Genomic DNA, 17,261 nt, shown 5'->3' with positions numbered 1-17,261 from the left:
TGTAGCAGAGCCAATAGCATGTAATAAACATATAATAAACATAGTGAATGGAAAATGGATAGCATCTGATACATTTACAAAATAAAATTAGTATTCAATTAAAGGAATTTGAATCAGTTTGCTCCTTTCTAAATGGAATTTTATAAACTCTTTTAGTTACTTTTAATTAGTAATGATTGAAAAAGAAATAGCAACCTTATAAAATCTCCTAAGTGTGATAAGTATTAGAAATTACCTCTTTTATTATTTTCCTCTTAAGCTTTCTGGTTATTTTATTATTTTTCTCTTTCTACCTTTCCTCCTAAAAAATGAGAAAGCATCTGTATTGTATAACATTTTATAGATGGTGCTAAAGATGTTTGAGTGATAATTGATAAGATTTTATTTTGAAATATTATTTGTTTAATCTCAATTTGTTACATTTTCTTGTGTTTTGTTTTAGAATATTTAGCATATTTTAACCTTTAGCACTGCCATATTACAATGGACATTGGGAGGAAGGAGCAAGCTTTCCAGTAACAGTTTTCATTTGCTTTGCTTACTATCTGCTTATCTTTTTTGAATCTCACTTTTAAAAATTAAAATGTACTTTCTCATTTCTTTCCTGAGTCTCATTTATATTCTTGTTTCTACCATGCTTGCAGTCATTTTCTTACTCTACCTCGCTCCAGATACAGTCAGACCATTGAACATCATCACAGGGATGGCAGGTATATTTTTCTTACAATTGAGTCTGTTCGTAGAATTGCATGTGCCTATCTATTGATATGATATAACTCACTTCTATTTTTGTTTTTTATATATACATATATGGTTATTGATGAAACATAGAAGTATTATCCTTATAAAATAGTAGAAAATAAAGCATATATAAACACTTTAATTGTGTTAGGATGTCAAAAATATAGCTTCCCTTAATGGGCTAGGATCATCTCTGATGATTCTAAAAGTTTAACTCACCAGAAATTACATTTGACTCTTATTACATACAAAAGTAGAATAATAGTATTATTAAAAATTAATTGCATTTGACAGCCCACCTTCCTCTGCAGCACTAGTTGATAATTAGATATTTAGGCAGAACTAGTTGATTGGTACATATCTTAACAACCCACTTCCCCCACCTCCCTCTGCAGTCAGTCCTTGAAAGTGCTTAGGTTGGGCTGAGGTTTATGAGGGTAAGCTCAGGTTTATGGTTACCTTGTCAAAGGTGGCTGTGATCTACTCGTTGGTTATGGTAGATGAACCCAGATCCCTGGAGAATACTGAGTCTGTCTACCGAGACCCAGTATTTCTAGTCTACCACCATTCTCCTTGTACTGAAGGGAAATATAAATTACCTGGCATTTAACAGAAAGGAAGATTAGCTTTCTAGTTAATCCTAGAAGGAAATCGAGTGGGGAAAGAAGGTCTGTAAAGCTTGCAGTTTCTCAAGGCTAAACGTAGCTTTAGGGATTTGAGCCAGTTCAGTGACAACATTTTTAGGCCTGGTAGGCAGAGAAAACGGCAATAATAATGTGGTTGTGGATTTAGCTGTATAGATAAGGAATTATGTGCTGTACTCACTCTGACTATGGTTTCAAAGTGATTTGGGTTATATGTGACCACTTTTATCCTATTAGTTTAGTTAATTAAGAGTTGATAATGAAAGAGCTTAGAAAAAAATAATTGAAACTAATGGGTAAATTCCTAAGGATTGAATTCATTTAGACAAATGTGGAAGGAAACATAGAGATATCATCAATAATAAATTCCTAATAATTCAAATTTTGTGATGTCTTTCAGTAAATGTAATTGAAATTTAGTGCCTTCCAGTTTATTATATGATAGTGGTTATTGCTATATTTTATTTTCTTTTACATTTCTCAGTCTCTTTTTCTGTTATTTTGCTTCAATACTAAATAATTTTTACTTTGTTGTTGTTAATGACTTTTATTTTTATTATTGCTGTATATTACATTCAGACTATTTTTTGGTTGCAATGATCATACATTTATCTTACAGAAATGTGAAAAGCAGTTTTATAATTTATAATTGGGCAAAAAACAGTTTTATAATCCTTATAATGGGGCAAGACCTTTCTTAAGGTGGGTGGCGTGAATGAGACATTACTGATTATAGGCTTATTCTTCTTACACTGGTATCTTTCCAGTTAAATATAAATTAAGATCATGAACCACATTAGTTTTTTATACTCTGTATTTTTCTTAATTATCAATAAGTAGCTTGTCTGCTTCATATCATTTATTCTTTCAGTAACCCAACATAGATAGAACCAGTTCTTTATCAGCTCTAGGTTGGTTATCAATTTCATATACTTACTCAAATTCTCAGTCTCAGCCTAGCTGGCCTATTTTGATAGAGAGATTTCTGAATTGTCTTTTGTGCCATAATTTAGTTTATATTCAGGAAACACAATATCATTGATGTTTATATTAAAGTAACACAAGGTTAGAAAAATCAGTTTTAGAAAACAAGTTATCAAATAACTTACTATAAGATTTGCTGTCACTGAAATGATTCAAATCTGTGAGTCTAGTGTATACCTACTCTGGAAAAGTTGGATAGATTTTGTGAGAATGCAGTCTTTAGTTGCTTTTAAAAATATTATCTTTTATCGTTTTACTTTGACACATACAAAAGAATGTGTGCATGTTTCAAAGCATAGTAATAAAATAAGCATTTATGCATCTACTACCCGAACCAAGAACCAGAATATATGGTTGGTTATACTCCTTGCATCTACCTATAGGCTCCTTGCCTATTGCATTCGTATGCCTCTTCCAAAGAAGTAGTAAATGCTGTACTGAACATTCAGCTTAATATTTCCTTCCTTTGTTTTTTTTTTAAAGTGACTTTGATCATTTATTTCACTCTGCTAACTTCCTGAGTTACTCAGTCCCGCTGACTCCCACTTAAATCCACTATGAGATTCTGGGGATTGTTGAAAATATAAAAACTCTTCTAGTCACCTATCCCTTCTTCTTTATTTATTACTGTAACATTCCATGCTTTCTTGTTTAACCCCTGAACCTTTGTAGGTAATACAACTGAACACAATCACCCATTTCCCTTACACATTGATATCATCTGTTGACCTCTTGGTTATGCTATTTTATGCATGTGGCTTTAGTTTTCCTCTTTATCACAATTTCTGCCATGAGCCTGAGTGCTGTTAGCATTCACCTGAATGATCTATTCAGCACCCACTCACTTCCTTGACCATCTCAAATTAGAGGTAGTGAACTTGACCCCCAGTTCTACTTCACTCAGTCACTCCCATGACCATGCTCTGAATATTATCGTCACTTGAAATTGTTCTACCTTTGAAATCTTTTTAATTTTTTTAAAAAATTTAATATTTTATATAATTTTTAAAGGTTACTTTCCATTTACAATTAATACAAAATACTTCACTCTTGGACAAGAACTACACATGGTTCCTTCTTATTCTTTCATTGAGTTACTTTTAACTCATTGGTTCTTTTATCTCAATAGACAACTCCACTCTCTTTACCCATTTACCTTTCCCAATTAGTCTCCACTTTTCTTTACTTACTTACATATCCAGAGGTTGAATCCATTCTCAGAAATATCCTCAGTTCCCTTGCTACATTGTTCTGCTTTTACCTATTTGACAAAGTCCAAATGTGGATCAATCTCTGTCTCTTGCCAAATGGTTTTTTATCTAAATTACCCAAGTTCTCCCTAACTACCTACTTGAGAAAAAATAACTGAACATTTAAAGGAAAAGTGACCTCTTTATTGAGGATTGTGGAAAGAATAAAAAGAAATTGGCACCAACTTTCTAAGTATCCAGTTTCCTGGTCTAGATTTCAAGGTGGCATTAACTATCATGGTCGGGAATTCCCGTTCTGTGAATAAATATATGTTAATAGTTCCAAGTAGACCATAGTTTGGCTGTATGAAATCTGGAATTTCCTGAATAGAATAAATGTAGTAAACTCAACATGGCATCTCCAATATGTGAAGAATCAGAACAATTGGTCTCTCTGTTTCATGTTTGTAAAATGAAATATTATGAGTGCTTTCTCTTTGGAACAGATGAAGAGAAGCTTAAATAATGTTTGCTAAACTTCTTTTATATTACTTCAGGAAACAAATATTTAACTAATATTAAGAATCAAAACTTCTTTTTCTTCTGAACAGGTTATGCTGACCAGTGCAAAATTATCTCTGATCATTGTGTATTTTAAAACACATTCAACATTTAAACAAACATATTTAGAATGGATATCAGGTTACCTTTTATTGATTTCCCTTTAAGATATATCCTTTATTTCAATAAATATATCTTTTATATTTTAAAATTTACCCCCAGCCCTACTTTTCCTCCTAGTAATTATCTTTACTTAAAGCTATACATAGCATATTAAGGAATCACTGACATTGCTGGTGGACAACGTGGCAACTTTTACATAAAAATGCGATGGAGGAGATGACAACTAGGCTCTATCTTAAAGGAAGAATTAGAATTATTTAGGGGGAGGTAAGGTAGGATGTTGGTGGAATTTTCAAGAAATATATGAGCAAAGTTACTAAAGTAATAAACACCGTGTTTTAGTGCTGTTGGAGCATTAGCCACAAGGCAGGGAATAGCAAGAAATGAATCTGGAATGATAGAGATAGTCCTGATTATGAATAACCTTGTATACTCTCTTAAGGAACTTAGGTCTAAGACTGTATGTGATAGAGGTACTTTGAAGACTTTTAGTTTGGGGATGGCTATAATACATTTATTCACTCTAGAATAATTACTCTAGAGACTTTGTGGGTGGTTGATTTGAGAGAAAAGGGTATGGAAAAGAAAAGCACATACCGAGGTATTTGCCTTGTTCTAGGACAGCAGAAACTCTTTGAGGGCCTGAACTAAGTAAGGTAGTGGATGGAGAGATAGAAGATGAGAGTTAATCAATTAAAATCAATAATACTTGGTAAACAATGGGATTTGGATGTTGTGGGGGAACCAAGAGTCAAGAAACGCTCCTAGTCTTACAGCTTGGGTAACTGGGTGCCTGTGGTACCTTAAAAAGATGGGGGAAATTGTTAGGAGAGGAATCAGTTTCGGTGAGAGACAAGTTCAGTTTTGGAATTATTGAGGGGGCTAAGAGGAAACCTCTAGCAAGGAGTAAAATAAATAATTTTCAAGCTTAAAGTAATTTAGTCTACGTAGAGCAATTTGCGAGTAAATTTACTACTAGTGGGAAGTAGCCACAAAATGAAAGTGAAATCAACCAGAAAGGCTACCCATGAAATGACAGCCAAGGAGTTTTCCTCTGCCATGGGAAACATTATCATTTAAGTGGTAGATGAAGGAAGAGAAATTTCTGAAGGACATAGTGAAGGAAGAATGAGAAAAGTAAGAAGAATAGAGCTAAAAAATTAGAGAGTTTTAAGAAAGAAGAAATAATGTCAGCAATAAAAATAATAAATGAAAAATGCCCATTGATTTGTCAAGGGAGAAGTCACTGGTGACTTCCACTGATGATTTTGGAAGGGTAGTGAGGGAAGAAAGGCAGAATTCAGTGGCCTGAGGCATGACTGAGAGATAAGAAAATAAATACACCAAAAGAGTGTGGAGGAGAAGTATTAGATAGGGGTATGTGATACCAGAGTAGGTTTCTTTCTTTTAGAATAAGAAATATACCCTGTGTTGATAGGCTTGGAGGAAAGAATGCTTTAGGAAAAAAAGATAGGTTGAAAACACAGGAAAAAAAGAGGATGACTGGAAGAAAGGTCTTAGAGCAGTAGGTAGGGCTAGCCACACAGGTGGAGTTTGTAAACATAAACAAGCTCTTATTTACCATTGAGACAGGAGGAAAATAGACGAGAGAGTTGGAACTAAGTAAGTTTTTAAAGGATGTTAAATTGAAGGTAATTTTGTTTGATAACCTCAATTTTGTTGTTGCTGTAATAGAGATTACATGATTGTTTTTGAGACAAATTCCTGAGGATTCCCAGAGGTTGAATACGATGTTTGATTGAAAATGAGAAAGTTTAAATAGTTGTTGGGTAAAAACTGATGGGTACTGATTAAATATAAGTAAAAAGATTTTTGGTGATGCAACCACGGCAAATGTTGGAAACCATGAATTTGTAATGTGCCAACCTGTATGAATGTATGCTTTGCTTAAGCAATACCCAGTTGCCTAGATGTTGAAGAATCAGATTATGGAATTGAACCAATTTTAGGGTTTTGATGAATGTTTGGAAGATTTGGTATAAAAGGGAATCTGAGTGTTTTTATAGGAGGGGTTCAGATGATCAGTCACAGAGTCTAGGATGAGAAGGATGGAAGAAAAGCAAAGAGGGTGCTATATACTGGCAGGAGTTGGTTGGACCAAGGAACAAAAAGTATCAAATGGAGATTAAGTAAATTGGGAGTGAGATTATAAAACACCTGACAGAAATAATGATTGTCATCAGTTTGAGATATTGGAGTTTAATATTTCTGAGTTTAAATAGTTTCATTGGATTCTAAGATCCACAGTGTTTCCCTAGGAGGGAGCGCTGATGCAGGAAAAAAGTGACAATTATTGAAGTTTTGAATATCCGAGAGTTGTGGTTCAAGATTATTGAACAATTTTCTGCACGTGCATTTAAATCTCCTAGCATTACCATAGGAATTACGGTAAAGAAGACGGCAGACACCCAGTTCCTCAAATTATCAATGACTAAGGGATAGTGATTGGAAGTGGGATAGATATTAGCAACCTGAATTAATAATGGATCTTATAGCCAAGGGGCATGCTGAATAGAAATAAGGACATGTACATTACAGTGGGAGAGTAATGGCCAGAGTGTCTCTAGGGAACCAATCTCTCCTAAATCCATGGACTTTGAAATGTGAAAGAATAAGTAGCTTCTGCAGGTGAGAGTTACACTGGAAGGAGAGTCTGCAGCGTTGAGCTAAATGTTATTTAAGGTAGGGATATGCAGAAACCATTCTACAGAATGGTTGATGACGTAAGGAAGTTAGTTAACAGTGGATAAGGATTCTTGAAAATATAGCTAAGAGAATCAGAGAAGATTAAAGTGGTACAGAAGAGAGTACAAGAAATGAAGAATTTAGAGAGAAGATATCGGGGGCAATTGGGCTTGCCCTTTACTTGATACTAAGAGTTACAGAGATAAGATGCTTAAATAGAAGTGCTATACCTCAACTATCCTAAATTTATCCTAAGTTGTTTTGGTGCCAGAATTGGAAGTTGTTTTGGTGCCAGAACTGAGTTAGGTTCTGGGAAGGGTCTGACCTGAGGCTAGAGTTGTGCTGAGGGATGCCATAGCGTTTGAAGAGAGGCAGTGAATGGTCTTTTCTTAAGGTATTTGGGGCCATGACTAGGACCCTAATTAGAGAAAGCTTTCTGACAAAACTAGTGGAGTCACAGGAGGATGAGATTCCTGTGTGGAATGTAGAATGTTTTCCTGTAGATGCCCTATCTGAGAAGTATACTGAAAGCCCTTAGTGAATGGGATCAAATCTAAGTAATTCACACTTCCTGCGCTACCCCTCCCCTTTTTGCCTTAATTTCTTTGCATTGTTACAAACCTACTTTCCTCTTAGAAGCATTTTCTTCTCCATCACAAGTAATCTATTTGTGTTTCTGACTGTATGCTTTCTTAATTTCTCTGGAATTTTCCTCCATTCATTATTTCTTGTTTCCCTTACATTTCAATCTCTCTTACTTTACTAATTTGTTTTTCCTCAAATTGTTGTTACAGAGGACTGTTGAAATCTCCTTGATAATGCCTTCTTTCTATTCTGCCACACCTTCAAGCTCCCTTGAGAATGATCAATTTCTCTCTCTTACTTAGGTCATGTTTCTTGACTATGTATTTTTACATATGCTTTCTCCACTCCTTCTTCAGCTCCTAAGCTTTAACCCTCTACAGTCTGATCTTTGCTTCCAGCACTTTATTTTAAATGATTTTCTCCATGGTTCTTATTTGCTGTATCTTTTTACACATATTTATCCTTGTTATGTCCTTGCATCTGCCATTATTAACCACTTCTCTTTTTAGCCTCTCTAATGAATAGTGAAATATTAATATAATACAGTGACTTCTCAAACTGTCTGATTATCTGACTGACATCTGTACAAGAATATTCTTGCAACGCTTCACAAATTTAAGTCCAAACCTGAAGTTACTCTCGTTCTTCCCAAGAATCCTTCTATTTCTGTTAATAGATCATCCTTTCATTTTGGAGGCTGGGAATTTCAGGCTCTTTCCTTGGTTTATTCATGTCTTTCATTTAATTCATATGGTGATTTGCCAAACATTATATAGAGGAAAAAAAAAACCATCCCTGGTCAAAGAAGTTAACAGGCTTTAGAACCAAGAAAGCACAATTCAAATTCCAGCTCAAAAAATATCTAATTGTGTGACTTTGACCAAGTTTCTGTGAGCCTTAGTTTGCTTATTTCTAAAATGAGAGAGATTGAATTATACAATTTCTGAGATTCCTTCTAACCCTAAAATTCTGTCTGTATAATTCTGTATATTGTATATTTTGTACATTGTGATTTATGTTTGTCATCCATACCTTCTTCTGTTTCCAAACTTTTACTACAAGTCAGCCTTTTCCTACTCTAATTCATTCCATACACTACTGCTGAAGTCATCTTCTTAATTCATTACTTAAAAAGTACCTTTGTTCAGAACTTTTTGGTCACTCTCATTGAAAATTAAACCCTGTCTTAACCTCTTAACTAGATGTTTAAGATCTCTATAAACTGACTCCAAGCTAATTTTCTAACATTTTACCACATTCTACTTTCTGTTATTTCTAGTATTTCCATTTGACTCTTTTTCTCGCCTCCAACCAGATTTATTGACCATAACAATTCTATATACAAAGTGATCTAGACCTGTTGCTTCAAAACAAGATCTTTTCTTACTGACATTTTGATAGGTCAGTCCATACAATGTCAAAAAGTGCTTACTCTAAAATTAATAGAAAAATGTCCAATGCATATTAAATGAATGACCTAACTATTGAAACTCTAATAACTCTTTAAGATAATTAACATAGGTAGACAGTAGTCCCTATCACAGGCTTCTGGAGAACTGACATGAGACGTCAGAAGGCCATTTTGTACAATGCCACTGTGACGCCTTTGTGTTTCTGGATCATGATGTTCCCATTGTCTGATTCTAGACACAACACAGGAATATCAGTGGGGTCAGAGGTTAGCTTGGCTGCTTGCTGGGCTAGAACAGATATCACCCAAGCCTGCTCATCTGACCGGGTCCCACGGCAGCCCAGGTTAAGTCCCTGTGAATCTGTGACCAGGGCTCCATCAATGGATGGATTCTTCACTGTGTCCTCCAAGTGCTACTCAGAAGTCGTCTTCATCCCACCCACTGTGTGCCAGGCCCAGGACCGCACAGCACGTGGCGTCCTTCTTCATCACTGGCCTCCCATTTGACTCTTTTTTATGTTTGCCGTCTATCTGCTGATATTTCTTCAGCTTTTCATGCAGGAGATATTGTCCATCCTTTCTAAGATAGTCTTTAACATGCTAATCATATAATATTTTAAATTCCCTGCCTGATAGTCCCAACATGTGTCCTAGCTGAGTCTGACTCTGTTGATTGCTTTGTCTCTTGACAGTGGGCCTTATCTTTCTTGCTTTTTGGTGTTTCTAGTAATTTTGACTGTTAGACATCATGTCATCATTAGTGACTGAGGCAGATAGTATTTGTGCCTGAAAATGTGCATACCTTTTGTTCTGTGTGTATGTATGTGTATTTAGGAGGGGATTAATCAGTCCTCTGACTACTACCTCTATGTGATTTGAACTGACATTATGAAGTAACAGCTAGGGGCAGCAGGCAGCAGTGTATATGAGGAGTTTCCACTATCCATGTAAAACTAGCAAACAAAAGAAATGCTAGTGAATTGTTCAAAGTTGACCAATGAAACTTTTGAACATGGCACTCAGGTATTCTAGAGTGAGGAATATGCCTAATCACATTTACTCATGTCATACAATAGCAGTGCATAATTTGGTTCTTTAGAGATACATCTTTAAGATGTTTGTTATTTTATGGAATCTTTGAGGACCTGGGAAGGGAAAACATACTATCAATGCTTTAGTGAGATAACTTGAATTTCTTACAGTTAACAAAATGGTATTATACTTCAACATCCACTGAAAATGGAAACTATTTAGTAAAATAAGAATTTTATAGATAGGTGATAATTATATCATCTCTCAGGATTTTGAAAAAACATATATATATATATATATTTTTGCGATACGCGGGCTGCTCACTGTTGTGGCCTCTCCCATTGCGGAGCACAGGCTCTGGACGCGCAGACTCAGTGGCCATGGCTCACGGCCCAGCCGCTCTGCGGCATGTGGGATCTTCCCGGACCGGGGCACGAACCCGTGTCCCCTGCATCAGCAGGCGGACTCTCAACCACTGTGCCACCAGGGAAGCCCCCAAAAAACATATTTTAAAGATGTATTAATTTGCTGTAGTTGCTGAGTAAATAATCTTGCTTATTTTTTTGTTTCTGCTATTTTTGAAGTAAAAATGAAATAACATTGAGAATTATAACTACTATAACTGCTATAACTACTAATAAAATACTCAAAATATCCTCAAGATATTTATATTTTACATGTTTCTGTGTGTGCATGTCTACTAATACAATATATCTTTATTGTTCTGGACAAAATTGGGATAATCTTTTCTTCTTGCTGTTTCCAACATTGACTATTTTTTAGAAAATACTTCTATAGATAAGGGAACACTTTACTTCTCTTTTTGTTGATAAAATAGGGTTATGAGAAATAGTAACATGTTTTTCTACATTAAAAGTGTTTGGTTTCTCTCATCAATATGTGTATTATTACCATTTTCACATGTTAGATTGTTATTAACTTGGCTGACCCTAGATATTGCTGTTATTTTTGAATAAAATCATTTACTTTTAACTAACATACAGAATTTAATGTTTAACTGAACAGAAATGTTCTGTAAAAAAAAAAAATGCTGTCATGCCTAATGAAAATTAATCTATCTTCCTCCAAAATAATAAAATATTACTCTTCATACACGTGGTAAATAAGTATTTCTGAATATGTACTTATTACCATGGTATTTTGTGTACTTGCAATTCTCTTAACTTTGGAAGCAATGCTGAAATAATATAGAGTTTTTAAAAAGTTAAACTGTACCTTGCACAATATGATGAGCATGAAAATTATAGAGTTGAATCATATAATTGCTTTAAATTACTTGATATGTTATACAAATATATAACATATTTTATATTAATTACCCTAAAATATCTCATTTTAAAATTCTGTAATATATTTATTTCTTCAATTATGCAGCTAATGCTCAGACAATCTCTAAACGTTGAAGGTGTTTTATCCAAAGTATAATGCTGCTGCTGTTAATCAGCTTACTATATTACATAATATAGATGTAGGAAGTCATTTCTTGCCCCAAACATGAGATTATACTTCTTGTCCTTCAGAGATACATCCAAATTTATTTTTAAGATTTCAGCTTTATAAAGAAATAATTTCTTTATAAAAAAGAAAAAATAGTAATTCCTAAGTAGCTTTACTTTTTACAAGTCTATTTAAAAAAAACCCTATTACATTTACTTATCTTTACAGTATAAATGCAAAATAAGTCTGTCTGATTTAACATAGACTCTAAAGTCTGAGTTACATTCTAGGACAATTTTCATTGATATCTGAATAATACTTTGAAGCACTGTGATGTTTGTTTTTCATTTTTTTAGTATTCTTCTATCGTATTTAGAGAGATAGTCTACATTGAGCTTATGTTGATCTGGAGTTGTATCATTGCAATGGTTGTATATAAGTGAAAGAAAATGCTCACTGGCCTATTCTTTTCTGTTACACTGCGTAACTCCCATGTACTTTGAGACTAGGAGAAGTAAGTAGCAAAGGTGATGAAATAAGTAGGAAACTGTGCCAGATACCTGGAAATTAAAAAATCTTTCAGAGGCGACTATACGAGAGGAAAAATGATTGAAAACGTACAACTTCACTTGATCATTATAAAATGATTTTTCCCTTAGAAATCCTCATCAAATCTGCATGTACTATCATATGCTTTTAAAGCTGGGTTGTTACAATACTGGGTCTTGTTTCAATAGTGTCAGTCAATATAATTCAAAAAGAGTCATGTACCACAATGTTTATTGCAGCTCTATTTACAATAGCCAGGACATGGAAGCAACCTAAGTGTCCATCGACAGGTGAATGGATAAAGAAGATGTGGCACATATATACAATGGAATATTACTCAGCCATAAAAAGAAACGAAATTGAGTTATTTGTAGTGAGGTGGATGGACCTAGAGTCTGTCATACACAGTGAAGTAAGTCAGAAAGAGAAAAACAAATACCGTATGCTAACACATATATATGGAATCTAAAAAGAAAAAAAAATGGTTCTGAAGAACCTAGGGGCAGGACAGGAATAAAGACACAGACATAGAGAATGAACTTGAGGACATGGGGAGGGAGAAGGGTAAGCTGGGACAAAGTGAGAGAGTGACATGGACATATATACACTACCAAATGTAAAATAGATAGCTAGTGGGAAGCAGCCCCATAGCACAGGGAGATCAGCTCAGTGCTTTGTGACCACCTAGAGGGGTGGGATTCGGAGGGTGGGAGGGAGACACAAGAGGGAGGAGATATGGAGATATATGTATATGTATAGCTGATTCACTTTGTTATAAAGCAGAAGCTAACACACCATTGTAAAGCAATTATACTCCAGTAAAGATGTTAAAAAAAAAAAGATGTTGTGAAGACACAGGGAGAAGACAGCCATGTACCAGCCGAGGAGAGAAGTTTCAGGAGAAACCAACCCTGCCAACTACTTGATCTTGAACTTCCAGGCTCCAGAGCTGTAAGAAAATAAATTCTGTGGTTTAAAAAAATATGAATTAGCTCTATTTGTGGAGTATCCTCTGCAAATGCTTGCAGTTTGGAATAGCAGCCACTAAATAAGCAGAGCTATAATCTGTATCTATCCAGGTAAATGGCACATACAAACTCTGAACTATTATAAACATATCAGAAAATGTAAACTATTTAAGAATAGAATTCTGACAGATATTAAATCACTTTTAAAAGACAACCAAATTATTTACCTAAGAAAGATTTAAATATACAGGTCAGTGTTTCCTAACTTGTATATGGCTTGATTTTGTCAGTCTTGTAAAATCTGTTTACCCTTTTTAGAATAATATTTTGAAATACATAAGGTAAAATAAAGTAAATAAGTAGGATCACAAAGGAAACTATTTACATTGAAATATAGACCCCAAATTCAGAAACCCAGGTAAACACTTAAATATTTTATGCCTTGCAAACGGTTATCTATTATTTCCCATGCCTCAGTTGCTACTATTCAAAATTAATTATTTATAAGTTCTTACCTTAAAATTAAAACTCACTAAGAATTTGGGTGGAAGTTGGCAAGTTTTATATCTCAGTCCCTTAAAGAACCTGCTATGAAGCTGGGTATTATATATGAGACTTAGGCATTGCTGCTTTCAATTTTCTCAGCAATAATCTTAGTTCTCACCTAGTAAGACCTTTTCTTACCCAACTGTGGGAGCAGGAGCCTATCTTGACCTTCTACTGTGTTATCAAAGTTTAAAATATGATAGCTTTCCCCTCCCCTTAACTGTGGTGGAACATTTCAGTAAATTTCTACCTTCTACTGTGGTTCTTGTCATGTTCCACTTATTGAACAATTTTCATTTCACACTATGGAAATCATATAATTCATATTATTGATGAATATGGAAAGAAAATATAAGTAAAATTTAAAACATTGATTATAATCTTCAAACGATGTTTTCACTAAAGAGTTTTTTTAAGGGATATTTCCTAAAGAGTGACCTGTTTGCTGTAAAAATAATAGTATCCTTTCAAGGACATAGAACTTAGCAACACATTTGAAATAATTCTCTGGATTTCACTCATGATTATATGTTTCAATTATTAAAATATAGTGTCAAAGAAGTGTAAGTGTATATCCTGATACTTCACGTTCCACTCGGAAAAATTACTTGGTGGAATCAGAATAAATCAAATTTTGCATAAACAAGTGAAATATTAGCTTAATTTTCTGTTGGGATAGTCATAGATATTCCAGAAAGTTGTGTTACTACATGTTATGTAATGAAATAAGTTTATTACTAATTTAAGATAATAGGAAATATGAAAATAAATTAAAGATTGGTACTTTCCAAAAATAGGTTTTAAGGAGTCTAAGGTATATACATCCCTTTGATTCTGGTTACCTATTGTGTTGAATATATTCAAAGATATGTACACCAAAAACATTTAACAAATATTGAGCATATTTATTTATTTATTTATTTTTCTTTTTCTTTTTTTTTTTTTTTTTGCGGTGCGCGGGCCTCTCACTGCTGTGGCCTCTCCCGTTGCGGAGCACAGGCTCCGGACGCGCAGGCTCAGCGGCCATGGCTCATGGGCCTAGCCGCTCCACGGCATGTGGGATCTTCCCGGACCGGGGCACGAACCCGTGTCCCTTGCATCGGCAGGCGGACTCTCAACCACTGCGCCACCAGGAAAACGCTCTTTTTTTTTTTAATGAATTTATTTATTTATTTTGGGCTGCATTGGGTCTTTGTTGCTGTGCATGGGCTTTCTCTAGTTGCAGTGAGCGGGGGCTACTCTTCATTGCACTGTGTGGACTCTAGGCACGTGGGCTTCAGTAGTTGTGGCACGTGGGCTCAGTAGTTGTGCCTCGCGAGCTCTAGAGCTCAGGCTCAGTAGTTGTGGTGCATGGGCCTATTTGCTCCGCGGCATGTGGGATCTTCCCGGCCCAGGGATCAAACCTGTATCCCCTACATTGGCAGGCAGATTCTTAACCACTATGCCACGAGGGAAGTCCTGAGCATATTTATTTCTAAAGAGGAGTGTTCTTTCTAAAATAGTTTTTCAGGAACAAAAATAGAATTATGATTTCTTACACTATCAGGTTGCCTTTTCATTTCTCTCTTTGACTAGTAATTGAATATTGTATATGTATTTACATTTAATCTCAGCTTCTTTTCACGTATTCTGGGTACACTTATAAAAAAACTAAATTCTTAAGAAATCAATCATATTATAGTACATGGACTTAAAAATAGTTAAAAAATTACTTGCCTTACATGTTACCCTATGAATTGAAAGTGTAAGATAATCACAAGGTAACGTTGTAGAGTAAATCCAGTATCCAGTTCCTAAAGTCATCTAATCTAATGCCTACTGGTCCAATATGCCACGTAATTACTTACATTTGGGAAATTGTGTCATTTCTTTTCTTATTTTTCTTTAATTGCTTGCATTTTTCATTATCAAAAATAAGATTGAGAGAATTTATAGGTAAAGTTGAAGTCCTTAATGCATTAATCTTGAGGGAGACTACTGCTTTCTTTGCTGTCTATAATATATAACCATTTCCATTGCTGTGGTTACAACTACGTGCGGGGATAATAGTTTCATTTGAAGTATACTTTGGAGTATGTGTTACTTTGGAGTTCTAGAGCCAAAGCTAGTGTTTTTTGGGTTGTTCCATAGATAGTGGGGCTGGTGTTAGGAGACATTTACTGATTACATGTTAGATGTAAAAGCATTATGCTAGACTCCAGAGATACAAAAATTAGTATTGATAGGTTATTCATTTAAGTCTGCTTCTTTCAGGAAGGATTAGGTTTTTTTTTTTTTTTTTTTTTTTTATAAATATTTATTTATTTATTCATTTATTTTTGGCTGTGTTGGGTCTTCGTTTCTGTGCGAGGGCTTTCTCTAGTTGTGGCAAGCAGGGGCCACTCTTCATCGCAGTGCACGGGCCTCTCACTATCGCGGCCTCTCTTGTTGCGGAGCACAGGCTCCAGACACACAGGCTCAGTAGTTGTGGCTCACGGGCCTAGTTGCTCCGTGGCATGTGGGATCTTCCCAGACCAGGGCTCGAACCCATGTTCCCTGCACTGGCAGGCAAATTCTCAACCACTGCGCCACCAGGGAAGCCCCAGGATTAGGTTTTGATGTTAGATTTATTTGTGGTCAAATTGCGTGAAATCACATTGTTTCAGAACCATTATTATTTCAATCAATTAATACCCATCCTGAATTGTGTTGGTTGGCATCGCTAAACTGCACTGAGATAAATGGCATAGATTGGTTGAGTAACTCCTTTTCTATACAGTGATTTTTCTTGTGAACCATGTTTTTTTGGTTTTTTGGGGTTTTTTTTTTGCGGTACGCGGGCCTCTCACTGCTGTGGCCTCTCCCGTTGCGGAGTACAGGCTCCGGACGCGCAGGCTCAGCGGCCATGGCTCACGGGCCCAGCCGCCCCGCGGCACGTGGGATCTTCCCGGACCGGGGCACGAACCCGTGTCCCCTGCATCAGCAGGCGGACTCTCAACCACTGCACCACCAGGGAAGCCTTGGACCATGTTTAAATATGGCTACAGACTGCAAAGTTGCACAGCTTTCTCGTAACATTTTGATACTGCTGTTTGAATGTTTAGGTGTATCAATACACGATGATTGTGCTGACAGCCATTTTACATCTTAGTTGGTATACTAATAAACAGACTTAGGGACTTGAGAATTAGTGCTTTCATGGTTTTCTTTTCTCTTTTGAAAATGTTAGGAAAAGTCAAAGAATTCTTTTCAAACATTAGAATACTTCACATATTTCACACGTTCTATTTAGAGAATTCATTTTGGAAAACAGTTTTGTTTTGATTATAACTGAGCAACTCCTATTGTCTTCACTGGGAATTGCTATTAAAGGCAGATGTTGGTTCCTTAAAAGTTCTTACGAAGTTTAGTGAGAATTTACTCAGAATACGTTGGGGAAGAGAACATTTTTTTTCCATACTCAATAATTTTAAACAATTACCTTTTTCAAAATCAGTTTGATGCATCATAACAAAATAGCAGAAGGGCACTAAAGATCAACTGAGCTGCTTTTTGACTAACGTTTCAGGGATTGTGAAGCAGCAGATAGACAGCCATATCACAGATCCAGATCAACAGAACAACGGCCTCTCCTAGAGCGGACAGCCACCCGCTCCCGATCCACTGAACGTCCTGATACAAACCTCATGAGGTCGATGCCTTCATTAATGACTGGAAGATCTGCCCCTCCTTCACCTGCCTTATCGAGGTGAAAGATAAATCAATCAGACTAACTTCCCCTTTG

The 17,261-nt window shown here is 35.5% G+C and overlaps 1 protein-coding gene across 28 annotated transcripts in view; it reads left to right on the top strand.

Moving 5' to 3' along the window:
• The window catches only part of RIMS2 (regulating synaptic membrane exocytosis 2), a gene marked incomplete at its 5' end in the record, with an annotated part of 569,746 nt that overhangs the window by 367,553 nt on the left and 184,932 nt on the right, over nucleotides 1–17,261 (top strand). For 11 of the 28 annotated variants that reach the window (XM_082675011.1, XM_082675034.1, XM_082675032.1 and 8 more), the window contains 2 exons: nucleotides 645–710; nucleotides 17,046–17,225. The exons of 6 other annotated variants lie outside the window; for them this stretch is intronic. In XM_082675011.1, coding sequence (XP_082531137.1) covers nucleotides 645–710; nucleotides 17,046–17,225 — 246 coding nt within the window. The remainder of the gene's footprint in view (nucleotides 1–644; nucleotides 711–17,045; nucleotides 17,226–17,261) is intronic. 11 more of the 28 variants (XM_082675035.1, XM_082675014.1, XM_082675012.1 and 8 more) reach the window with 2 other exon arrangements.

This window comes from Grampus griseus (genome assembly GCF_964374135.1).
Source record: "Grampus griseus genome assembly, chromosome: 17".
Lineage (NCBI taxonomy): Eukaryota > Metazoa > Chordata > Mammalia > Artiodactyla > Delphinidae > Grampus > Grampus griseus.
The sequence above is the reverse complement of the archived record's forward strand: the minus strand, read 5'-3'. Positions and strand labels throughout refer to the sequence as shown.